At 54.5% G+C, this 25301-nt stretch overlaps 1 protein-coding gene across 1 annotated transcript in view; it reads left to right on the top strand.

Annotated features, from left to right (window-relative positions):
* Positions 1-23275, top strand: part of FIBCD1 (fibrinogen C domain containing 1) — a 34003-nt gene extending 10728 nt beyond the window's left edge. Inside the window, exons 3-7 of the mRNA XM_032797783.2 lie at positions 1327-1486; positions 4602-4738; positions 16753-16849; positions 20412-20591; positions 21904-23275. Of these exons, the coding sequence (XP_032653674.1) occupies positions 1327-1486; positions 4602-4738; positions 16753-16849; positions 20412-20591; positions 21904-22163 (834 nt within the window). The 3' untranslated portion in view covers positions 22164-23275. The remainder of the gene's footprint in view (positions 1-1326; positions 1487-4601; positions 4739-16752; positions 16850-20411; positions 20592-21903) is intronic.
* Positions 23276-25301: the final 2026 nt, after the last annotated feature.

Below are 25301 nucleotides of genomic sequence, written 5' to 3'. Positions count from 1 at the left end.
TTGACTGCCTCCAAAGCGACAGAGCCCACTTCAGCCTGGTAGTTACCTGAGGATTGCACCCTTCAGTTTAACACAGTGGTTTTCAACCTGTGGTCCATGTCACCCGGCAGTGCGACTCCTCACACACACACACACACACACACTTCTGAGCCAGAGGCTGACTGTCTTGTGATGCTTGGGTCATTTCAGGGAAGGCCAAACATTCTGCAATCTGGCTGCAGCAGGACACAGATATTTTTAAACCGACCGGGAATCCTCTCTCTCTCTCTCTCTCCCCCCACCCCTCCAAAGATGGCTTTTATCCCCTAAATGGTAGACACGGGGTCAGGAGCTACAGCAGGTCAGAGTTAATCTTTCAGATGTGCTGTGGGCTTGTCTGGGATTTGCCCTTGTCATTCGGCAGAGGCCAGGCCCCACTGGGTAACGACAGAATAACTCCATTTGATAGCCTCAGTATTATTTTTAAGTGACATTAGTGCCCTGATCCTGCTCCCAACAGAAGTTTTGCCATAAGCTTCAATGGGAGCTTTCCCAAAGCTTGTTGGGGTTTGGATCTCGTGTCTCAGCCTGGGCCCGGCTCTGTGCTAGATGCATTTTAAGGCAAAGTCTGGATTCTGTGCCAGCTGAATTCACCGTCAAACAGATTTTGCACTGATGTAATACGAGCGCATCACTGACCCTTCTGCAGCCCTTTTCATCCAGGAGTCGCAGCACAGACAAGTCCTTTACACGTTCAAAGCACTATCCAAATATTGATCAATGAAGCCTCTCAACCCCTTGTGAGAGGCAGGGGAGTGGTTCATTATCCTCATTTTACAGATGGGGAAACTGAGGCACAGAGCGCTGAGTGACGTATCCCTAGCTCACACAGTGAGTCTGAGCTAAATGTAGAACAAAGAAGTCTGACTAAGCACTAGACCACTGTCACTATGTATAGGAAATATCATCTGGGCTGAGGCGCCAAAGTCCAGAGGATGGAAATGGAAGGTTTGGTGAATGTCATTCTACACTCAGTGTTTGCAGCCCCACTCCTTTTAGCCTGGCATTTGGGGTGAGGACTCTCCCTCTTGGCAGTAGGAAGAATGGCTTCCAGATGTGGTCTGTGTCCCTGTTCCTAGGAGGCTCGCCCCTTATTGGCAGCAGAATCTCAGGGGTACAGTAGGTGAAGTGATTGCTCTGGGAGGAAGCACGTTGCACTACGTGAAAGGATCAGCCCGGTGGACCCAGCCAGGCTCAGCATCTGCCTTTGAGGGATGCATTCAATGCTGCTGCCCGCCATGTTGGAAAGGGTGACTCACTCAGATTGTTTGTCTTCTCCCCTCCTAGCTGCTCTCGGAGAGCCAGACCAACATGGCCCGGCTGGTGAGCTCTGTCAGTGACGTCCTGGACACGCTGCAGAAGGATCGAGGCATGGCCAGGCCTCGGCTCAAAGCCGACCTGCAGAGACCTCCAGCCCGGGGAGCCCGGCCCCGAGGATGTTCTAATGGTGAGACAGCCTCCTCGTCTCCTTTCCTGCACTTCAGGCCGATAACCCTAGGCAGAGGGGAAGAGAAGTGACATTACTATGGGCTTCCTCACAGACTATGCCAGTTGGGAACCCAAAATGTGATCACGGCAGTGCAGAGACTCACCTCACTTTGTAGTGGTCCAGCAAAGCCTGGCATTTCCCAGAAGGCTGCTCTGGCTCCATGACCCTGTTCTGCTGTGCAGTGGAGGCACTCGGGGACACAGTGCAGAGAGCGAGCCCACGATCAATGTTCCAACCACAGAGCCATGGCCCAGTCAGCCTGTCATTGCTGGACACTACACACACACACACACACACACACACACACACACACACTCCCCTGCCCAAGACAGGGTGACCATACATCCCGTTTTGGTCAGGACAACCCCTTTTTTAAGCCCTGTCCCGGCCATCCCGACTTTTTTGGCAAAAGTGGGCATTAGTCCTGTTTGCTTTTGCCAACTTGATCAGTTAGCAAGAGCAAACGGGACAAATTACCAGGGGAGGCAGGGCTCAGAGAGCAGGAATGCCAGCCCCAGCCTCGCCCGGCACAGGCAAGCAGCAACACCAGCCCTGCCCGGGGAGGAGGAGGCAGGGCTTGGTTGAGTGGCTTGAGCCAGCCCCATGGGAGGGAGGAGAGGGAGGTGCCTCAGGCTAGGCCCACGCGGTGTCCTGTTTTCCCTTTACAGAAATATGGTCACCCTGGCCCCAAGACCATCTGGAGCTCCTCTGAGGTGCTCCTCCTCAGAGACGATAAAACCAAAGACCTAACTTCAAATCCCCCAGGCCTCTGGGCCGGCTCCACAAACATGGTCACATCATTGTCCAGAAATTACCCAAGCCTCCCACTCCCCCAGGGCAATGGAAGGCAGCTCTCCGACCCCTCTCCACTCACACTCTCTTGCTGCTGGGTGCAGGTCTCCTTGCTGATAGGGAAGTGTAATCACCTTTAGCAAATCAAGCATCAGAGAGACCTAGGTGTCTCCTCTCTACTGCCTGCAGTGGAAAAATATTCCTGGTTCCTAGCTACCCCTGGAGCCCTTCTGTCTTGCTGTAAAGCCCCAGTCCACTTCCCTTTATTGGGGACACTGAGATGTGTGCACCAGTGGGGCTGCACATCCTATCAGACATGCACCTGTATCGTAGGCATGGCCTGTTATTAAGGTTGTCTGACACTTCCCCGAGAAGATCCGATTTTCAGTTGCTTAGAACTTTGCCAAACTTCAACCTTTTGGGCCAAAATTTTCCACACAAGGTGTCAGCCTCAGGCTGAATTGTTTTGGAAAATTTCAACTTAAACAGTGCAGATGTTTTTGAGAATGAGTCTACAGAAAACGTACACTGTGCTGCCCATGTTTAACAAAATCCTGTTGACCTTTTCTTTGAAAAGCTCTGGCATCCTCCTGCTTTGCAGCAGATACGTGAAATTTGGCAGGGGTTGGATCTTTGTGTCAGGCATGTGCCTTTTGCTTGCCCCATGAAAAGCTGCCACAATTTGGCCAGGTTATAAACCTTTGACAAATAAGTTTGCATATGCTCAGTCGATACTGCTTAGATTTTAGCAGCTAGATTCTCCAAAGAGTCTGTTCACACTGAGAATGCTCCATAATGCAATTTCCCTGCAATTGCTGCTGTAGTGCTGGTCCACCCAAAGGACAACAACCTACTGCTACTACTATCAGTGACTCAGTTAGCTCAAGTGGCAGATCTAAAGGTTCTAACCCTGCTAATGAACCATGTGAGTATCAATATGATGCCACATGATGGAATTTGTCTTTTCACTTTGCTTTAAACAAACCAACCAACCACACACCTAGGAAATTTCCCAACATAACTCAAATAAAAGATCATTATTAAGTTTGCAAAATGAGGCATTCAGACCTTAGGAAATCGCACAGGCAATGTCTGACATTGGGCACCCAAAATCAGTGCATACTCTGTGCCTCAGCTCCCCGTCTATAAAATGGTGATAATACCACCCGCTTGCCTCACAGGGATGTTGTGAAAGTCAGCGAATGTTGTGAAGCACATGGATACTATGGTGATGAGCACCCCAGAAAAACCCAGGAGGAAGTTTATTCTGCTTTCACAGCAGGATGAATAGCTTGCAATAAATAAGGCCTGGGCCATATGCTGAACAACAAAAAGAAATATTGAATAGCTTCTCATTACGTGAGTGCCATCCGTCCTGGGCACGTAATGAGGCAGCAAGGTCCTATGGAAAAAAATATGTGCTCATGTAATTAAAGACCGTATCAAACTGAGTATGCGCAAGGGGGTCACAGTAAGGACACCCAGGCAGCTTTAATTCTGGGGTTTCCTGATGCTGGAGCACTTAACTTTGCTGTCTTACTAGTGTTCTTTTCACCAAGCGGTGGCGTGGTATACAGGGCCGTGCAAAGGCTGGCAGTTCTGTTTTGAGATTTCGAAGAATTTCGAGAATTTGAACTTTGGCTTTGTTCCGAATCACACTGAAACCTTTGAAATCCTCAAAGGAAAATTCCCCCTTCCCAAAAAATTCAAGGTGGGTTTATCGAAATGTTTCAATTTAAATTTCAACTTTAATTTTATATTATAATTGCATCTGTGCCAACATAAACACACAAATACTGTGTGCGCTATACATATACACTGTGCATACACACATACCTCCCCGCCCCGCATCTAGCTACACTGCACTCCCTGCGGGCACCCTCTCTCCAATGCAATACACATGCCCTCACTAGCTGTGGGAGCAAGCAGCCCCTTCTATTGCACACATCTGCCTGGCAGGGAGGCCTCAGTGACATGGTGCTGGGAGTGAGTGCGTGTGGTGGGTTGGCCATGGCTTTCCAGCAGAGAAGCCAGCAGGCTCCCTCTCAGTGCTTTATTACTGCCACGGATGGCCCCTAGAAGTCACTGAGACCTCAGCGAGGACTCTGCTTGCCCGGAGCCTAGGAGGAAACAGAATGAGATGAGAGGGGGCTGAGTGAGCCGTGAGCAGCCAATTAGATCAGGCAGCGGGGGTGAGAGCCAGAAACCAACAGGGAGGCTCTAATTTAAACAATTAATTAGCCTTGCGTTGCTCTCCCTTCCCTCCCGTGCCACGCTCCAGGCTCCCGGCCCCGGGACTGCTTTGACATCTACGCGAGCGGACAACAAGAGGACGGCATTTACTCCATCTTCCCCACTCATTATCCCTCAGGCTTCCAGGTCTACTGCGACATGACGACGGACGGAGGGGGATGGACGGTAAGTCGGTTGCCTGCATTGTTGAGTCGCTCTGATATAGGAAACTGCACTTGTTAAGGCACAGCTTTGCCAGCCTACAAGATACCCTGTCAAGTAACGGCCCATGACCTCCTTGCATGGTGGGGCAGGAGCGATGGCACAGAAGAGATCCCAAGGGCTGTGCCCAGAGGGGAAAGGAGAAGGTGGTTCCCTGTGCTTCAGCTGGACATGTGCTGCTGGTACATGGGGGGCACAGTGCTGAAGGTAGACAGATGATGCTGATCAGTGATGGGGCTCCATGAGGGTCAGCTGTACTTCAAAGGCCCTGTCATCTTGCCTGGGTTTAGAAGTCACTCCGTATTACTCAGTTCCCATGGTGGGAGTGTAGGGCTCTGTGCAGTTGTGCAGCCCATCCATATCCAGCTCCATCGCATGGACCAGTGGGGCTCGACATCTCAGTAGAACAACCCAGGCACCCCTCCTGGTCTCCTGCCCTCGGCTGGCCAAAGACAATCCTAAACCAAACTCTCCCCTGCTGTTCTAACTCATGAGAGTTAGATTCAAATCCCAGTTCTGTATCAGACTGCTTCTGGGACTTGGGAAAGTCACTGCATCCCTCTGTACCTTAGCTTCCCTGTCAGAGAAAGGAGGGCCATATTTCCTTCCTGCCAGTCTGCATCTGCCTTATCTTTGTAGGAGGTAAGCTCTTCGGGGCAGAGGCTGGCTCTTAGGGTACGTCTACACTGCAGTTAGACACCCATGGCTGGCCCGTGCAAGTTGATTCGGGCTCACAATGTAGTGTAGACATTCTGGCTCTGGGACCCTCCCACCTCAAAGGGTCCAAGAGCAATGTATACTTCAATTAAACAACCCTTTAGCCTGACCCTAACCCATGGGCCAGCTACGGGTTTTTAATTGCAGTGTAGATGTACCCTTACTGTGTGTACAGCCCCAAGCAAAGTGGAGTGCTGATCTCCGATGGGGCTAGTGTAATCGAGAGTGAGTAATCAGCTGCAATGCAGTGCTTGGAGGAGGGAGGGAAAGAGAAGGAGCAGCTGGACCCTACTGCCATTGTACAGATTGGGGGTTATATTTTGCCCCGTATCTGCATAAACACAAAGGGTAGCAGGAGAAGACCGAGCGTTGAGTGGCCAGACCAGGCGACGGAGTCACGATTCCTGGGTCCATTCCCAGCTCTGCCACTGCCAGGCTGGCTGAGCATGGGCGAGTACCTTCCCATCTCTGTGCCTTGTTTGCCCAGCTGTAACGTGGCCATAATGGTTCGCCTGCCTCGCGGGGCGGGCCTGTCTGGAAAGTGCTTTGCCACTCTCAGATGCGAGGCACAAAGTATGATCAGCTGAGACACACTAAAAAGTCTCTAACGGTCCTTCTCCTCAGCCCCTGGCGTGGCAGGGCCAGGAGTCTGCCAGCCGACCGAGGAGGGTTGGGCAGTGCAGTGAGCGCACTCCCGTGGCAGGACTGAGGAGGCAGGAGAGGCTGGCAAAGCAAGTGTAGGATGAGGTGAAGTGACTGATCAGGATGGATGGAAGAGGGAAAGCCCAGGTGAGGAGAGACAGAAGAGATGTTCTCACTTAACAAGCACGTCTGAGCGCTCTTTCTGTATGCGTAGCTTGCGGGTGGTGATGGGGGATCCAGAAAACCCTCACTTTTAGGGCTCCACGGCTTTCCGAGAGAGCACGGGCAGGAGAAGAGGGTCTGGATGGCAGCGATTGAGTGTGGAACGGAGCATGGCCGGGGAGAAGGGATGCAGACAGGCTTGGGGGAGAAAATGGGAGGTGCAGCCAAGAGCTGGCAGCCTCAGGAAAAGGATGAGTGAGGAATCCTGATTGGACGCGGATATTTCCTGCGGATCGATGGAGCCAAGGCCTCAATTCCATAAAGCATCAGGAGAAATTTGCAACGGTGCCTGTTGCAAGAGCCCGTGACTGCTGAACGTTAACGGCTACTCTCCCTAATCAGATCCAATCTGCCTCAGCGCCATCCCGACACCGCTTGAGATTAGAGACCTGCCAATGAGAACTGGTGGGAGACTCACTCCTGGGCTTTTTTCCCCTTCTCTGGAAAAGAAGCATGAAGAAAGTCTGGCCCTAGGACCCATCCGTTCTCATCACTCCTAGCTCCACTAGCCTGGCCTTCGAAACTCACCCGTCACAGGGTCAAACCAAGCCCGGAGCTTGTCCAGTTTTCTCTGGCATGCTGAGGGGCCCAGGCATGATGCCCAGAGATGGCGCCACCTTCCCTGACATCCCGCAGCCCCCTGATACTTAGCCCTGCCTTCCCTGACATCCCAAGGGACCTGTGACACTGCCCAAAGTGGGCCCCACATTCCACATCACCTTGAGGGGGCCAACCCCACTGCCCAGAGCAGATGCTACCCTCTGCCAACCAGAGCACGCTAAGGGCTTGTCTACACAGTGACGTTTACCGTCACTCCGCTGGTCAGATTATGTACATGACCCAGTATAATGCCAATACATTCCCCTGAGATACAGGGAAAAGGATTCCTGGTTCACCCGTCCCCCACACGCTGTCAATAGGGGGACGCTGGGGGGCCTGCCTGGCTCACAGACAGGGCAAGATTTCACTCAGAGCCAGTGTGGGGAAGCAAGCCCCCTGCAGGCAGCGTTACTAGCTGATGCAGGCTCCTGGCCACCCCACGGTTCAGCTGGCCCTGCTGAAAACTCTCCTCACCCCATACGCTGTCTTATTGTCTTTATGGAGTGTGACATGAAGGCCACCTAATCCCAACAGCGTGCAGCTACCAATGACACGGAGCTGGCCAGCTAAGGAATCAGTAGGGAGAGATCTTGGAAAGGGCACACACGAGGGGAGGGCAGTGAGACTCAGCCGGGGGTCAGGTGAGGCAAGGCTGCCCTCACCCCTGGCTGTGAGGTGAGGAAGGAGGCCAGTAGGGGAGACACCACAACACAGTCCCCAGGCTGAGACTGCCCTGGAGGGGCCTGAAAATCCTGGCCTGGCTTCCCCGAACGCCTCCTCACCCAGGCTGTGAGGACAGACAGGGCTTCCCCAGTTGTCAAGTGGCACCTGCCCAAGAAGGCGCATTACTCGGGGCACGCTTAAGGCAACCCAGGAGAGGCAAGCCGAGGCCAGGAGATCTGTCTCAGAGACGGGCTGCGGGGGATGCTGCAGTTGGGAGCACTTCGGGTTGGACTGGTGGGGGCTGTGCCCTGGGTGGTGGGAGAACTGGCCACGTCTGGGCCGTGTCCCGGTTAGGTCACGATCGGCTGGCGAGCCAGCCCCTTGGCACCGGGCTGTGAAATGCCCCTCCAGCTGGGTGCCAGAGGAAATAAACCCCACGATCTGATGCCTGTAAGCAGCTTTCAGCAGTGGGGGAGGGAAAGGGGCTTAGCTGCTCTGCTGTGAGGAGACCAATGTGGTTTGCAGCATGTGCGGCAAGTGCCTGGCTCCTCTGGGGAGCCCAGGCCTACAGTGGCCATCAGCCTCGGCTCTTAGTGCAGATCACAGCGGAGAGCCACTACCATTGTGCCACTGGTACAGATGGTGAAACTGAGGCACCGAGCAGGCAGGCCTGACTTTCAGAGATGCTGAGAACACAGAACCCCACTTAAAGTCAGGGGGAGCTGCAAGTTCTCTGCACCTGTGAGGATCAGGCCAAGGGGCTTACCCAACCTCACACAGGCGGGAAGAGAACCCAGGAGTCCTGACCACTGCACTCATCGTCAATTAACTGAACCATACTGCCTGGTAATATAACCCCCAACCACATGGTCGGGGTGGATCCTGGAGGCTTCTGAAAGGGCAGCAGGGGGGCAGCTTTTCAAAAAGAGCTCAGTACCCAACCTACATCCTGTGTGCCAAGCTCTGCTGAGGATCCCTGCCTGAGAGCCGCGTTCCTGTCAGCCAGGCCCTGCCATGCCCGCAGTGCTCTGCTGGGAACCAGAGACAGGCAGTGCCAGGGTTTGGCAGGGTCTGTGGCTGAGGCAGGACTGTCCCATTAAACACGAGATGTTAGTGCGTCTGCCTGCTGGGGCGCTGGGTGGGAAAAGGGGAATTCCTCGGCTTCGCCATGGAAAGAGGCAGCTTGGGAAGGGGATGAAGAGATTGAGGGGGATTCCCTGTGGAGATCTGTGTGTGAGGCCCCCAGAATCTGGCTGCCAGCCCTGGCTCCTGTGGGAGCAGCCGCCTACTGGGTGGAATGAAAGGATTAGCCAAGCACCATCTCCAAAGCCGTCCCAGTCAGTGGGACTGGGGCTGAGCTGGATACTCAGTGCTGACGGAGCTAAAGAAAATGATTTAGCGTCAGGCTGCATCAGAGCTTCTGCACCTGTGCCGAGTACTTCAAAGAACCTCCTGGCTGGCAGGATCGGGACCTACCCTGGCACTGAACGCCACCATGGTCTGTGCCAGTGGGAAGAGAGGAGACCAGCATTCACCACCCCCTGGGAGGCAGTTTTGTCTAGTGGTTAGAGCAAGGGACTGGTAACCAGGACTCCGGGGTTCACTCTGCCATTGACATGTTGGGTGGCCTTGGCCAAGGCCCTTCTCCTCTCCGTGCCTCAGTTTCCCCATCCGGGGCTATCCCTACTTGGCTATTGAAGGTTACTGAACTTTGCACACTGCTGGTGTCAGCAACTCAGGGATGAAAGGTGTCAGGCTCAGCTGGAAGCAGGGGGGCGTTCGTTGGGTCCTTGGGGTGTTGAGTTATAGAGGCTGCAGTAAAGTCACAGGCATCACTTGGAGTTGCGCAGCCTGGGATTGATTTTTTCAGCTATTCCTTCTGCCATGTGGGGATATTTGCATGTGGGTGGGTGGACGTGCTGGCAGTGGCTGAACCAACTGAAACCTGTTGAGCTAAGCCCTGGGTCGTATGCAAGGCTCAGAGACAACAAAGGCCAGGCCAGCAAAGAAATTGGATTCCTCCAAGGCCCTAGGCGAGGTATGCTAGTCAGCACATCTCAAGGACATCAGGACAGGGGGCAGGCCAGGCTAGAGGGGGAACCAATCCTGGCCCACTAGTCCAGGCCGGGGCTTTCACGCCGTTACCACTGTCTTCCAGTGGCCCCTGGACTCCTTACCTGCTACAGCCCAGTCAGTGCAGGTGCTGGTGCTGACCTGGTGTCTGACTGGAGAACGAGGCTGCCCAGCTGCCTTCTGCCATGTGTCTGGTCAGATGTGTAGAGTGTGGAGGTCAAATAACTCACAACCTGCAGCAGATTGGGTCAGATTTACAGCGTGAAAAGGGAGTGTGTGGCCTAGTGGGTACAGCACTGCACTGGGATTCGGGGGACCTAGGTTCTATTCCTGGCTCTGCTACTGACCTGCTGGGTGACCGTCAGCAAGTCACGTCCCCTCCCTGTGCCTCAGTTTCTCCTTCATCTTCCCTGTATTGTCTATACTCTCTGCAGGCCAGGTGTGCCCATCCCCTAGCACAGTGGGGTCCCAATCTCTGCTGGGGCATCTGGGTGCTACTGTAATACCAGAGTTAATAACGAGCACTGTAACATTCTGAAAGGGCATCTGCTGGAGGGGAGAGACCCAAACTTCTCCTGGCTTCAGCAGGAGCCAGGTATTTACGAATCCCAGATTCAGATGGACTCCATGTTGTTCTCTCTTTACATGTGCCCCTCAACCATTACCTTCCCTCCACAACCTCTTTGGGTGTCCCGGGCCCAGAGCTCTTCTCGCTCACTGGTGCGGATTGGAACTGGAATGTGAGATTTCTTATCTGAGCGTGGGGCTTAATCCTTTTCATGCTCCCTGCAAGGTAGCATTGCACTCAACTGCATTTAGCGACTGCACCAGGCTCCTGGCAGGAAGTACCTTACGGGCTGACCCAAATCCTGCTGCCTGGGCAGGTGACACCCCCCCCCCCCCTCACCATTGATTAACGCCTCCTGTCATTTAGTGGAGTAGCAATCCTATGACTAAGAAGGGTACCCAAGCAGGCCTTCAGAAAACTGGACTGCTACTTACCTCCTGCCTTGGAAGCCTTTGCAAATTCTCTGAGAGCTGCTCAGCTCCAGGTGTCCTTCAGGGCAAGGGCTTTGAACGAGAGCCTGCACCTCGGGGGCAGGCGGGTGTCAGAGACTCAGTCACACGCAGTGCACCAGGGAACGGCCTGGAGCGGCAGTGTGTGGTCTGGGACTCCATCAGATCCATTTCTAGCACACTGTCACTCCACCCACCTGACCCGGAGAGCTCTGGGTAGAGACCAAAACTAATCAACCCCTCCTCAGATTCAAGCGATGAGGAAGGGGATCCGGTTTGGATGGAGAGGAAGGCCCCCCTCCCAGGGATGCTGGGCATTGCTGTGCTGCCAGTGGTTTGGGGCATGGTGATTTATTTATCTCGCTGTCCTTTGCCCAGGCCGTGCTGCAGCCCCCGGCGATGGTGCTTTGCGCACCAGTAACTCTGCAGTGACAATCGAAAGGCGAGCGACTCCAGGCAGAGAGGGTGACAGTAAGCAGGAAAGATAAATATTTCAGTTCTGACTTTAGAGGGAAGGAGGAACAAATCCTTTTTGCTTAAGAGGAGGAGATCCATATTTTATGAGATGGAGAAGAGCAGCCACGGAGCTGCTGAAACTACAGCAAATACTGTGCCCACAACCCCCCCAACCCAACCTGTTTGCTGCCTGCCTGCAGCAGCAGCCCCCCACACCTGCCTCATCTCTCCTGCACACCTCAGCCTGTCGTCTCCCCTCTCCCCTTGCTAGATTTCCACCACTTTCCTCAGCTCCCTGCTCTGGCTTCAGCTGCAGAGGAGTCAGTCCCTGTCCTCGCTAAGCTAGGAGCGGACATCTCAGCCCCTGAATCCTCAGTTCTGGGTACAGGAGCGAGCCACATGCTGCCCCTCTGTGCCCCACCCATGGCAGCACCTCACCCAAGAAGGCTCGCTGTGATCTGTGCTCGCACGGCAGAGACCAGCATGGACCCAACCACAAGCAGGGCATGGACTAATACTCTGCACTCAAGTAGCTGGTGTCATCTAAGGATCTCAAAGTGAGGGGGAAACCAAGGCACTGAGTGGGGACATGGCCAATGGTTGAAGCAGGATTCCCTTTCCCCTACTCCAACTATTAGAAACTCTCTCCTGGATCTGAAATAGAATCTAGACTCCTGCCTCCCAGGCCCCTGCTCCAACCATCTGCAACTCCTGCTCTGATCCACAATAGAACCCAGGGGTTCCTGCTTCTAGTCTCTTGCTCTGGCCACTAGGCTCCAGCACCAGCTGTCCCCACAGCAGCGATGAATCCTGCTCAGGACTCTGGAGGATCAGGAAGGTTTATTGATTCCCCCCCCTCCCCCTGTAGTGTTTCTCGAGAGAGCTATGCGTGTCGCTAAGCTGCCAAAGCATCTCTCTAATCGCCAAGCCCTCCTGGGGCCCTGAGCTGGTGAAGACGGGCCCCTCATGCTGCCCTGAGCAGTGCAGAGGCAATTGGCCTAGTTACAAGTTAAGGTCAAAGCAGATTAAAGGGGAGCCTCATGGCTGCCTCTGCCCCTACCCTGCTCCCTCCCTCCACGCACAGGATCATGGCAGCCAATCGGAGCAGACATCCCTCCTGGAAATCAGCTTTGGGCCCCTTTCCAGCCAAGCGGCCTCCTCCCGTCAGCTGAGTCCGACGAAAGCCCTTTTAAAAGGGCTTAACTGCAGCTTCTCAAGTGCTCAATGCGAGGATAAAAATTAAGGCTCTAATTCTAGAAGGTAAGTACAGCATGGATCAGAGGGAGAGCTGGCCACCACTTCCAGGCAGCTTCCCCCACCCCCAGGCCTGCCACATGTCACCCTTAAGTCAGGCCTGCAGCCCTCCGCCGAACGCTAGCTTACAGGGTCTTGCTGGAAAAGCCTGTACAGGGGGTGATGAATGTCAGTGGTGTTGCATCAATGCTGCCAGAAACACGGCCAGATCAGCTGGCATGAAGTTACCCGTCTGATCAGGGTGAGCCCTGCAGGGAGGGCACAGGAGCTGGGTGGGCAGCTAATGGCCAAAATGCCCAGCATTAACCCAACCAGCAGGCACTGCTGGGGCACCCTTCGTCCGAGGGCCAGACTCCCTACCAAGCGACCCCGATGGCCCTGTGGAGTGACTCTGGATTTACACCAGGGCATGCAAGGGTACAATCTGATCTCGCATCTCAACCCACCCCATAAAAAAGGGCAGCTACATCCCCATTCAACAGATGTAGAAGCTCTAAACTCATAGACTTTAGGGCCAGAAGGGACCAGCACGAGCAGCTAGTCTGATCCTCTGCATATCGCAGGCCACAGAACCTCACTCACCCACTCCTGTAACAGACCCCTATTACTCAAATCATGGTTTAAAGTTCAAGTTACAGAGAATCCACCATTTACACTAGTTTAAACCTACAAGTGACCCGTGTCCCTTGCTGCAGAGGAAGGTGAAAACGCCCCCCGTATCTCTGCCAATCTGACCCAGGGGAAAGTTCCTTCCGAACCCCAGACATAGTGATGGGTTAGACCCTGAGCATGTGGGCAAGACTCACCAGCCAGACACCAGGAAAGAAGTCTCTGTAGTAATTCAGAGCCCTCCCCAGCTAGTGCCCATCACCAGCTATTGGAAATATTTGCCGCTAGCTGTTGCAGATCAGCTACGTGCCATTGCAAGCAGTCTAATTACACCATCCCTTCCATAAACTTATCAAGCTCAGTCTTGAAGCCAGTTCGGTTTTTTGCCCCCACTGCTACCTGTGAAAGGCTGTTCCAGAACTTCACTCCTCTGACGGTTAGAAACCTTTGCCTAATTTCAAGCCTAAACTTGTTGATGGCCAGTTTATAGCCATTTGTTCGTGTCCACACTGGCACTTAAATAACTCCTCCCCTCCCTGGCATTATCCCTGTGATGTATTTAGAGAGTAGGGGACAGCTCACCATTGTGCCAAGGCCCCTTTATGCCACATTGATGGGAACCCCCCCCCCACATAAAGGGGTTTGGCTTACTGGTGTCTGACAACTGGAGCAAACGCTGTCCTAATCCCGGTCCCAGCATCTGGGATGGCACAGGCCTTGGGGAGGGAGGGAGAGGCACTGCCAGAGTGCACTGCTACAGGGAGTCACATGAAGCAAAGCCTAAGTTAAAGCAACCCCAGGGCTGCTCTAACTGATCTCATGGGACCATGCCATCCCCAGGCTGTGGGGTGACTTGAAACCCCCTGTCACCGGGTGAAGCTCTGGAACTGCTCCCCACCAAGCCAGTCAGGACTTTGGGGAGCCTCCTCTCCCTTGGAGCAGACTTGTTCAGGGCAAGAAGCTCACACGTCTTCACCTCCTGGGTCTCTCCTTGGAGCATTCAGCATCCTCTGCCCCTCCGTGCGCTTCCCACAGCGAGCCCTCCCCAGCGGGGTCCTGGGGAAGCCACAGGGTCCTGCACTCCCGCTTTGCAGTCAGACGTGACTCTCAGCCAGCCAGTAAAACAGAGGTTTACTCGATGATAGGAACAGGGTCTAAAACAGAGCTTGTAGGTACAGCGAACCGGACCCCTCGGCCGGGTCCATTCTGGGGGGCAGTGAGCTAGACCCCCAGGTCTGCATTTCACTCCTCGTCCCCAGCCAGCTACAGACTCACAACCCCCTCCAGCCCCCCCTCTCTGCTCAGCCCCTTTCCCGGGCCAGGAGGTCACCCTGATCCCTTTGTCTCCAACACCTTCAATTGGCACCTTTGCAGGGGAGGGGCCCAGGCCATCAGTTGCTAGAAGACAGAGTGCCAGGCATTTAGGTGCACTGGCCCCTTCCTCTGCAGCAATCACACATCCTTATCCCACCACCTAGATATTAAGAACTGCATAGGGGACACTGAGGCACCAACACAGTATTCAGAGCAAACATTAAGAACATTCCCACTTCATCACACCCCCTTTGTCCCTCTCTGCTCCATTCCCACACTCCACTCCTTGACACACCAATAGAGAACTGAAATACTGTGGTGTAAAAGGGTTAAATGGTGCATGAGAAGGAAGTGCCCCCCCCCCCCAATTCTCTTAGTGCCAGACCCGAGCACGCTAGAGACGGGTGTCTCAATCAGGAACTCATTTGGGTTTTTCTTAATGTCGAACTTTAGCCCAATGATACAATAGAAGGGGGAAAACATACAAGGGGACACTATATTGATTAACACCTGAGAGACCAAAGATTCATCAGCCGTAGATCATGGGCACCCAAGCCAGGCGCTGGGGGAAGCAGCTTTTATATAAGGGCACCTTAGCTCCATCTGACCCCAGTTCTGAGGGGGCTGTATCAGGAAAGTCCACTCCAGTGCTCAGTCCCGGCTCTGAGAGGGTGACTGGAGGGGGAGCTGCTGCTGGGTTGGGTTGCTTCTGTTGCTAGTTCTCAGCACCAAGGTGTTGCTGGGGAGCATCGCTTTGAGCCAAGTATGGCTCTTTGGCCAGACCATGGTCAGTGTGCCCCTTCTCACTGACGAATGTTCACACAGACAGGCCTTTGCCTGCCGGGAGGCTGGGGGAACGGCTGCTCTTCAGCCAGATCCCCACATTCACATGCAAAGAAGAGGAGTCACTGCATGGCTGCAGCTCATTTGGCAAGAGAGGAAGGATGGATCAGTGGTTAGGGCTTTAGCCTGGCCCGTGGGAGACCCAAGTTCCATTCCCTGCTCTGCCACAGACTTCCAGCCAATAGTTGCTTTGTGCCTCAGTTTCCCCAGTCATAAAACAGGGATAAAAGCACTTTTGCAGCTCACAGAGGGGTTGCAGGGATAAATATATTAGAGCTTGTGAAAGGCTCAGACACTGTGGTAACAGGAACCCTATAAGGATCTTAGATAGACCGAATGAGTCTGCAAACTGATAAGCCAATGTATTCAAATATCATGGGGAGGAGGGATAAGTAGCTAGCTAGAGAGGAAAAATCCACAGACTGAGAATTGTTCATCTACATTGTCTGGTGAATAGTTACCAATCAGCAGAAATCCAGTTTGGTATATACACAGCAGGGCAAAATTCCTGGGTTAGTGTCTTTGGAATCAATACTTTAGCCAGGCTCCAGGAGTTACGTCCTGATCACTAGGCAGGTACCAAACAGAGAGCAGAGATCCTGCTGGTGATGAATGCTTAAGAGTTGGATTTACCCGAACATTTAACTGCAGATCCATTTATGGGAGCAAAATAAAGCAGCTATGCAGGACTTACCTGACCAGCACGTAGTTCAGGGCTAGGGCTCTTGATGCTCAGGAGACATGATTTCAATTCCTAGCTGTGCCACAGACTTGCTGTGTGACCTTGGGCAACTCACTTGATCTCTCGGTGCCCCAGTTCCCCACCTGTAATATGAGAATAACAAAATTTGCCCTTCCCTCCGCCTTTGGCTGTCACCTCTACTTAGCATGTAAGTTTTTCAGGGCAGGGACAGTGTGTGTGTGTGTGTGTCACAGGGGACCCTGATCTTAGCTGGGTCTACACGATACAAGTAATAGCCCAGCCGCTGATCATGCAGTCACTCAGCAACGGGCACTGGCTGTGGCATTGCAAACTGATGCTGCTGTGTCCTCCCCTGCGTGGCATCATTGTACAGGCAGAAGGACCCGTTTTTACTGACGTTAACCCAGGGGGGTTCAGACACCAATAAAGGCTGGCGTTCTGGGTAAGACAGCCAGTGAGTTCGTTGCTCTGAGCTGACATGGCACATTCCCCTACATCCCATAGTTCCCAGGTAATTAGCAAGTGGCCAGAGTTTGATTTGTGCCCAGGTCTGATAAAGCACTCCTGGAGCGAGACGGTTCTGCCGAGAGCCACGCCATGGAAAAGGCAGTGGGACGCCCGGCTCCTCACGGGAATTTCTGGCAGTGGGGACGGACTCAGAACTCTCCCATCCCAGTTGCTGTGCCCAGGGCCGGCCCTAGATCCAATGGCACCCCAAGTGAAGAGCGTCTTCGGCACCCTCCCTTCCATTTATTACACTTTTAAATACCTAACAGCACCCTGAGCCTGGTGCCCCCGAAGCCCAGCACCCCAGGCTATCCCCTGCCCCTACATCCAGCCCCATCTGTGCCTTTTGTTTCCCCAGGTTTTCCAGCGGCGGGAGGACGGCTCAGTGAATTTTTTCCGCGGATGGGAAGCATACCGGGATGGATTTGGGAAGCTGACAGGAGAGCACTGGCTAGGTATGCCACTCCAGCCCACTGCACAGGAGCTAGCAAAACCATCGGCCTAGGGTCCTTTTAAATTCTCCTTGGCGTGTTGGCGGGAGAGGGGCAGGGGATGTTTTTCTTGTCCATGGTATTTTATCTAGGGAAAAGAACAGAAAAGTCCTTCGATGAGTCAAACCAGCAACTGGGGAGGGGAATGGGGATTGCACATGTGGGCTGGACCCACTGGGCTCCACTGTGCTAGAGAGCACTGGGGGAAAGAGAAAACACACGGTTCCTCTGGGCAATGGCAGGGACCTGGGGCAGGGTGGGCGCCCAGTCTGGAGACAGCAGGAGTGGGTGTATTGCGGCTAATAGCAGCCCACTCCCCTTTCTGCAGATATAAAGGTGGGGTGGGGCGGGGAGTGGGGAGCTGGAGACAATCCGATGCTGTGCAAGGTGGTCAGATACCTTGTGCCCAGCGCTGTGTGGCTGTCACTAACCCGCTCAGCAGAGCCTCCTACTCCTGAAGCCTCTTGAGGTATAGGAGAATCCTCATTAGCAGTACAGGGTCTAGGACACAGTCAAGCAAGTCCGACTCCAACACAGAAAGTCGTCCTAAAAAACTCAGAGCCAAATCCATCCCTGGGGTAACTATCAAAGTCACAGCATTACCTCGGGGTGGGGCAGAGTTTGGCGCCCTGGGGGCATTGCCAGAGACTCTAGGTTATGGCCCAGCAGAGACAAGAAAAGCCAACCCCTGCAGGTAGTACCACCCCCTACATCCTGCAAGAGCCCCTGTCAAACGGACTGGCCCTGTGCTCTGTGCCGAGGAGCTGGTATTGCCCAGGGAGCTTGCAGCCGGCAGGCAGGGGGCCTGGAGGTAAGGTAGCATTGCAGGAATCTCACTCCCCATGCCCACTGCACTGCCAGGCAGCAGGGGCGCAGGAGGAAGGAGATGAGCCCAGTGGAGGCCTCTGGGGTTCTTTGGCTCTCCCTGAGACTGAGGAAATGGATCCCAGAAGCCTCAAAAGGGTGAGGCAAGCTGCTCAGCAACCAGCATGCTCAGCCTAGCCCCTTACTAGCCATCCCTGCCGCACGGGCACCCAGGCATGGTTGGCATCCTGATGCGAATGAAGAACAGGGTGGCTGCTGTGCGTTGGGGCTCGTGTGTGTGTGTGTGTGTGTGTGTGTGTGTGTGTGTGTGTGCGTGTGTGTCTACGCGCGCTTCTGAATCTTGTGAGGGCCAGGGGTGCTATCTGAATAGGGTGACCAGATGTCCTGATTTTATAGGGACGGTCCCAATTTTGGGGTCTTTTTCTTATATATTACCTTTATCTTTCCCACTTCGCTGCCACTCATATCATAGCTTTCCTACTCAGATTTGAACCTTAGCGTTCATAAAATGAGAAGCTAGCATGAAACCTCCAAGCTTAATTACCAGCTTGGATCTGATATTGCTGCCACCAGCCAATTTCCAGTGTTTGGCTCACTCTGGTCTCCCCAAAACCTTCCCTGGGGAACCCCCCAAGACTCAGAGGCCCTGAGTCTACAACAAAGGGAAATAAACCATTCCCCCCACCTCTCTCCCACCCAGAATTTCCTCTCTGGGCTAACCTGAGAGTTACTGATGCAACCTCTTTACATCACAATACCAAGAAGCATGTCTCCTCTCTTCCACAAAGAGACAAACCCAAAGACAAGGAAACAGAAAAGATTCTATCTCTCTTCCCCCTTAGCTTCTTCCCGCTCTGGGACACTAGGAGAGTTAAACACAGAGAGCAGTTTCCCCCTCCCCCCTGTCTTTCCTTTCTCCCACCATTTTCCTGGTGGGTCAACTAGAAGCAAAATCAACAGGTCTTAAAAAGCAAAACTTTTAATAAAAAAAGAAAGAAAGAATAGAATAACAGTTCTCTGTAATCTAGATGGTAAGATACAGGGTTTTCAACTTATAGAAAATGAATAAACAATAGAAAAGGGATAAACAGCCTTATCCAAAACAATACAATTTAAAGTACTTATAGCCAAATACACATAAAGACTCCACCAGCCAGATACACAGATGCAAATACAGCAAAACAATTTAAAAGACTATACTTTTGCTACCTTTGTACTTACAACTGGGAAACAGAAGATTAGAAGGACTGGAAATAGATCCTCTCATAGCTGAGAGAGCACAGAACAGACAAAGACCCAAGACCAAGAAAAACCCACAAATTCCCTCCCTTAAGCTTTGAAAAATTCGGTTTCCTGATTGGTCCTTTTGTCAGGTGTTTGGTTCCCTTTGTTAACCCTTTACAGATAAAAGAAATATTAACCCTTAGCTATCTGTTTATGACAACCCCCTAACCCTCTGTCCCAATTTTTCACATTAGCTGTCTGATCACCCTATATCTGAGGGCTCCCCTCTGCGGGAGGAGCTGCAAATTAAAGTGTGTTTGTACCTGTTAAAGGGGCTTGCTCTGTGTGTGGCTGTCTGTCTGGGGGGGTGTTAATAGCAGCTGATCAGTGAAGGGCTGGGGCGGGGCTGCTGGGTCAAGAGGGAAGGGGCAGGTAGAGGAGGTTCAGGCAGGAGGGAATCAACAGCAAACAAGCCAAGGGCCACACTTGGGCTGTGGAAAGGAGGCGCTTGGCCTCCTTTTCTGAGCAGCAGAGCGAGGCTGGGGGTGGGGAGAAGGTGAGGAGGCAGAGTCGCCATTGGCTGACAGGAAGATGTCGAGTCTCCCAGTACAACTGCAATTGTTTGATCTTTTAAAACCAGCTCCTGCTAACTCAGCTCCAGGTTGTCTTTAAAGACCCTTCCCCCCCACCCCACCCCCGACTCCTAGAAGTGAAATGTCCAAAGGATCATTGCTCAGTGACATGTCAGGGTGACCCCTGAGGAGTGCCTGCCTCCCCCAGCTCCTGTGGACACAGCTCCCTGCTGCAATCCATGCCCAGTGCTCCCGCTGGGACAAACCCTGGCTCAGCAGCTGATGCCAGGAGGTGCGGTGTGGGGGCCCCTCTCCCCACCCCAGGGCGTGGGTGGTGGAACTCACCAGGTGCTACTAGACCCTCCACAGCACGCACTCTGCTCCACAGGGTGAGCATGGCCTCTAATCCTGGGAAACAGGCCGAGGAGGGGAAGGGAGAGAATTGAGAGAGACCTGGACTCACTTTGGGAAGTGTCACTTATTGCCACTGACCGCTTCTGAGACACTGAATTAAATACCCTCTTCATTAGTCAGTGAGCAAACGGGCTGCAGAGCTCCCCACATGTGCCTCTGTGTCCGGGAGAGAGGATCTGCTCCCCAAGCCAGGACTGACGTGCAGCAAAAGCCCCATCTTTCTCCACCCCTGTAGGGACTGTTAGCTGTGGTGGATCGCTAACCTGACAGGTTGAACTCAGCTGGATGAAGGATGCCTCGTCTCTGGAGATGAGGAGCAGCCTGTTTCGGGGAACCCCGTTTGCCCCCTCTTCCCCCTCTTCCTCTTCCCCATCTCCCCTTTCAGGAGGGTCCCCCGTTCTGCTGTCTGCCCAGCATTCATTACTCACCTCAGCTCTATGGTGAGCCAGGTGCCTGTGCCCACAACTGACTCTTCTGCTTTGCCACCACAGGGCTGGCGCGGCTCCACGCCCTGACCACGCAGGCCAGTTATGAGCTGCGCATCGACCTGGAGGACTTTGACAACGGTACGGCCTTTGCCCAGTACGGCACCTTCGGCGTGGGCCTGTTCTCCGTGGACCCGGAGGAGGACGGCTACCCAGTCACCATCGCCGACTACTCCGGAACAGCAGGTCGGGCTGTGCTGCTCAAGGGTCACTCCCTGGTCCTCACCCCACCCAGAGCAGATCACCTGGGGAAAATGGGGTGGGAAGGGGAGATGAGGCCTTTTTTCTGTGGGGCTGTGTCAGAGCTGGCTGCAGCCACACCCATCCCTGCTGTCGCTGGGTTGAGCCCCACAGCCTTTGATGACCCCCCACCTTTGCCATTCATTCCATATTGCTACAGGGAGGAAAACCAGCCATAGGGAGGCCTAGGATAGGTCGTGGGGTGGGGGTGGAGGGAAGCTGTGGGTCAGGAGTCCCAGGGCCGGTGCAAGGAAGTTTTGCGCCCTAGGTGAAACTTCCACCTTGCTCCCCACCCAGCTAACCCCGCCCAACCAAGGCAGCTAACTCAGCCCCCCACCCGGGGAGCCCCCACCGCAACAGCTAACCCCTCTCCGCCCTGTCCCCCCATGGCAGCTAACCCTGCCTGGGGAGACTCCCCCACTCCATGGCAGCTAACTCTGCCTGAGTAGCCCGCCCCAGCTCACCTCGGCTCCGCCTCCTCCACTGAGCACGCCGGCACTGCTCTAATTCTCCTCCCCGCCCAGGCTTGCGGCACTGATTGGAGATGACTTAGAGCTGGGCTGTGTGCTCAGCGGAGGAGGCAGAGCGGAGGTGAGCTGGGGCAGGAAGCAGTTCCCCTGTGTACCCCCCCTCGTTATTGCTGGCAGCCCTCTCTGTGCTCCCCACCCCCACCCAGCTCACCTCCACCTCCTTGCCTGAGGGGCCTTTTAGGCGCCCCCAACCACTAGGCGCCCTAGGTGGCCGCCTAGTTTGCCTAAATGGTTGCACTGGCCCTGGTCAGGAGTGAGGTATATCAGCAAAGCATTTGGGAGCCTAAAAGTGGACTAGCAGGGGGAGCAACTGGTGGGACCTGAGGTGCATTTGCAGGACTGGAGCAATAAGGGGAGTTTGCACAGCTTGTTGCTCCTGGGTCTGCTCAGCCCGTCTCTCTCTCGCGTCCCTGACCTCCAAGGTCTCTGTCGCCAGGGCAGACCCAGAGGGCAGAGAGGCAAAGCCGCTCCAAGCTGCTGTTTGTACCAGAGCCGCTCACTGCGCTGGTGCAAACTATGGCTTTGCCTGGAGCCTCTAGACAGGCAGCTGAAATCAAAGCTGAGGCCTGACTTGCGCCCGCTCACCTGCATAGCCATTAAACAAGGGAAGGTGGCTTGAGGCTGAATCTAGGGGATGCAGGAGGGTGAAAAGCAGGCCCAGGGGGTGAGCAGGGCCCAGCAGCGACTGCAGGCGCTTTGCTGACAGACGCTCTCCCCTCCCCGGGCAGGAGACTCCTTCCTGAAGCACAATGGCATGAAGTTCACCACCAAAGACCTGGACAACGACCATTCGGAGAACAACTGCGCCACCTTCTACCACGGGGCCTGGTGGTACCGCAACTGCCACACCTCCAACCTCAACGGGCAGTACCTCAAGGGGCACCACAGCTCCTACGCCGACGGCGTCGAGTGGTCCTCCTGGACTGGCTGGCAGTATTCCCTCAAATTCACCGAGATGAAGACCCGGCCCATCAGAGAGGAGAATTAGCCTAACGGCGCAACCCCTCCCCTGCCCCTTCTTCCCCCTCCCCTACAGCTCAGTGTTGTCTTGTCCGTGAGTCAGGGGGCAGTCAGGGTAAAAAGCCCCTCTGATAATGCACCGCTCGGCACCAGGACGGGGGCCCAGCGGGAGCCCCCTGCCAGGGGAGGGGTGGCTCATCCCCCGAGGGTGCATCTCAGGGGAGAGGCGGTCGCTGCCGCGTCCTTGCTCCGAGCGCCTCCAAGGACACGTGCCCCCTGGCGGTGGAGTTGGCCCACCTGCATTTGGCCTTCCCTCTTCCAGCAAGCCCTGGGCTCAGGTGTGCGTAGGGGTGGGGAGCGGCATGAGCCTGCTGGGCCTTGGCTTCTTATTACATGGCAGCTCCAGTGAGGTGGCAGGTGAAAATCCCTTGGTAAAGGCCCCGCAGGGAGTGGAGAGAATCAACCCACCGCGAGGCGACTGAGACAGTGACAGTCCCAGGAGGCAGCGGCTGGCCCGTAGTTCTTGATGGGCTTTGCCAAGCGGGTACAGCAGGCACCGAGAAGGGGGAAGCCATAGTGAGAACAGAACCCAGGAGGCCCGACTCCCAGCCCCTGCACACAATACCAGCTGGCCCCATAGGAACCACCACCCCATGGTGATTCCCTGCACTGAGCTGGCCTCCGAGCACATCCAGAGGGCTGGGCTGGCAGGTGCCCCAGCTGGAAAGGTGTCATGTACAAAATGCAGCCCCAGGGGGCTCAGCAGATGGCACACGAAGGCTGCAGAAAGGGGACAGTGCAGATCCTGCACAGTTCTTCGTACCCACCCTGGGTCACTGGAGCTGCCTCCTCCCCACCAGCCACTCGCTCTCTGGCACCAAGGCTCCACTGGTGACAGGGTGCCTGGTCTCCAGCAAGGAGGAGGGTTGCATCTGTCCAGGGCAGGGGATGATACACCACCTGGCCCTGCTTCCTGCTGGGGTTTAGCCCAGGTGTGCCTCTGGATTTATGAGCAATTCCCCCTCCCATTCAAAACAACCCCGCATCCCAAATCCAGTTTCTGCTGCCGCTCATCAGCTGCAGCCTCTCACCCTGTGACGTTCCCACACCCAGCAACGACTCTGCCACCCTCCCGCAGTCTGCCATCCAGACGCGGGGGCGGGGGAGACCACAGTAATTCAACCTTGGAATTGAGATGGAGGTGACCCCACACAGTCCACCAGCTCTCCCAGCCCCATGGCTGCCCTATAGGGCTCGCTGTAACACTACACGCCACGTGGGCATGCTTGGCATTGTGCACCACACAGCCCTAGGGTTCAGACACCCAGAGAGTATTGGCTGGACCCCTCAGAAGGGATGATTGGCACTGCCCCATATCAGCTGTGTTGGCCAAGGTGGTGGGGCAAAGCTCACAACTGCCACTTTGGAGGTGGGAGGGCTCCATGCAGGTAGCCAGCTGAAGCTCCCAGGCGACCTTTAGGGGATATGTTTAATGGAGTCTTTTTGCCAACCAAACTCACTTGGAAGGGGGCAAACCCAGAACCCCTTTGTGGAAACGTGACCTTAGCTCTATGGTAGCTGTGACCTTCCCCCAGCTCCTTCGGAGGCTGGCTGCAGGAAAGAACAGCTGGTTCTCCACGGGGGAATCCCTGCCCCTGTCCCCTTGGTGCAGAGGACAGGGAGCTGGCCTTCGTTTCCAGCCCCCAGGAACCTTGCTCTGGCTTATGCACCTGCAGATATTCAAGCCTTTCATTTCTTCAAACCCCATGAAGGTTTTGCAACCCCCCAAAAACCCTGAGTCAGGCGTAATACCTGTGAGGTGTGGCTCACTGTGTCATGGCCCCATCACAGCAGCGGGGGCTTCAGGCTGACCAGACCAGGCAGCGAGCCGTGCGACAGAGGGACTCCAAGAATCCTCATCCTCTGGGACGTCACGGAGAACAGGGAAGCGCAAAGAGGATTGAGAGGAGCCATTGGGCACAGCGCATAAGTCAGAGCCAATTCTCCGGCTCCCTTGTCAAGTAGGCACTTCACAGCCCGCGCTGTTCAGCGTCAAGCCAGATGGTCAGCAGCAGAATCCTTGCTCAGGTTTCTGTGGGCCCAGTCCCCCCGCACTCAGGGCTTTGCTGTCTTGGTAGCACTCTGCAGAAGCCACGGTGCAGGTAGACTTCCAACTGCTTGCAGCGAAAGAGGGGAGGGGGGAAATGGGAACGTGCCTGCTCCTGACTGAGATGCTGAGGATGGAGCAGAGCCCTGCCAGCACAGGAGAGCTCCATCCTGATCTGCTCTGCAGGAAACGGGAGACAATTGGGCTATATTCTGTCTGTGCTGGACTCTCTAATGGTGGGACGTATTGCTGAATGCTGGGGTGTAAAAGGGTTGAATGGTGCGTGAGAAGAAAGCCCCCCCACCCCAACCCCCTTAGTGCCAGACCCGAGCACGCTAGAGACAGGTGTCTCAGTCAGGGACTCATTTGGATTTTGCTTAATGCCAAACCACACAAAAATGCTCAAAGCCTTCCAGGTTGTGTGGCATCACGATCTGGAGACGCCATCGCTGCAACTCACTGGTGCCCACGCCCCCTGCTGGTGGCACTTGGCAGCATCATGTACAAGAGCAGAGCGAAGTTTTGTGCTTTTGCTTGTTCTGCCTTCACAGGCCTTTGCGTTTCCCTCCCACCACTTTACGGGCCAGGCTGATTCTCTGGCATGATATTTCCTGGCTGTGTTCTTTTCACTCCTCTTCTGCCACTGGCCAGCAGTTACCTGAGCAGCGATCTGACGGATGTAAACAGAACCAGGTGTGGGATCTGGTGCCATCTAAGACCACCAGCCCAAGGGAAGCTGACTCTTGGTTGTAGGACACTCACATAGGCAATAAAAGAGCTTGATTTAAACGGGGATTAGGGATGTAAAGGAGGCATCCAAATCAGAGTTCTTCTTAAGCTTACTAAAGCATCGGGCATTTTGTTACCGCTGCTGGGGCTGCCTTCTCCTCCACCCTTGGGGCAGAGAGAGATTTCAGAAGGGCAGAGAGTTGCTTTTGGCCTTTGAAAGACACAAGGCCCAGCCACAGGGGAGGTTGGTTTGTTTTTTAAATAGTCCTTGAGAAAAAATGCCCATAGACCCTCTGCAAATTACTCTGGTTGGTTGCTGGACAAAAGGAT

This window comes from Chelonoidis abingdonii, chromosome 24 (genome assembly GCF_003597395.2).
Source record: "Chelonoidis abingdonii isolate Lonesome George chromosome 24, CheloAbing_2.0, whole genome shotgun sequence".
Lineage (NCBI taxonomy): Eukaryota > Metazoa > Chordata > Testudines > Testudinidae > Chelonoidis > Chelonoidis abingdonii.
The sequence above is the reverse complement of the archived record's forward strand: the minus strand, read 5'-3'. Positions and strand labels throughout refer to the sequence as shown.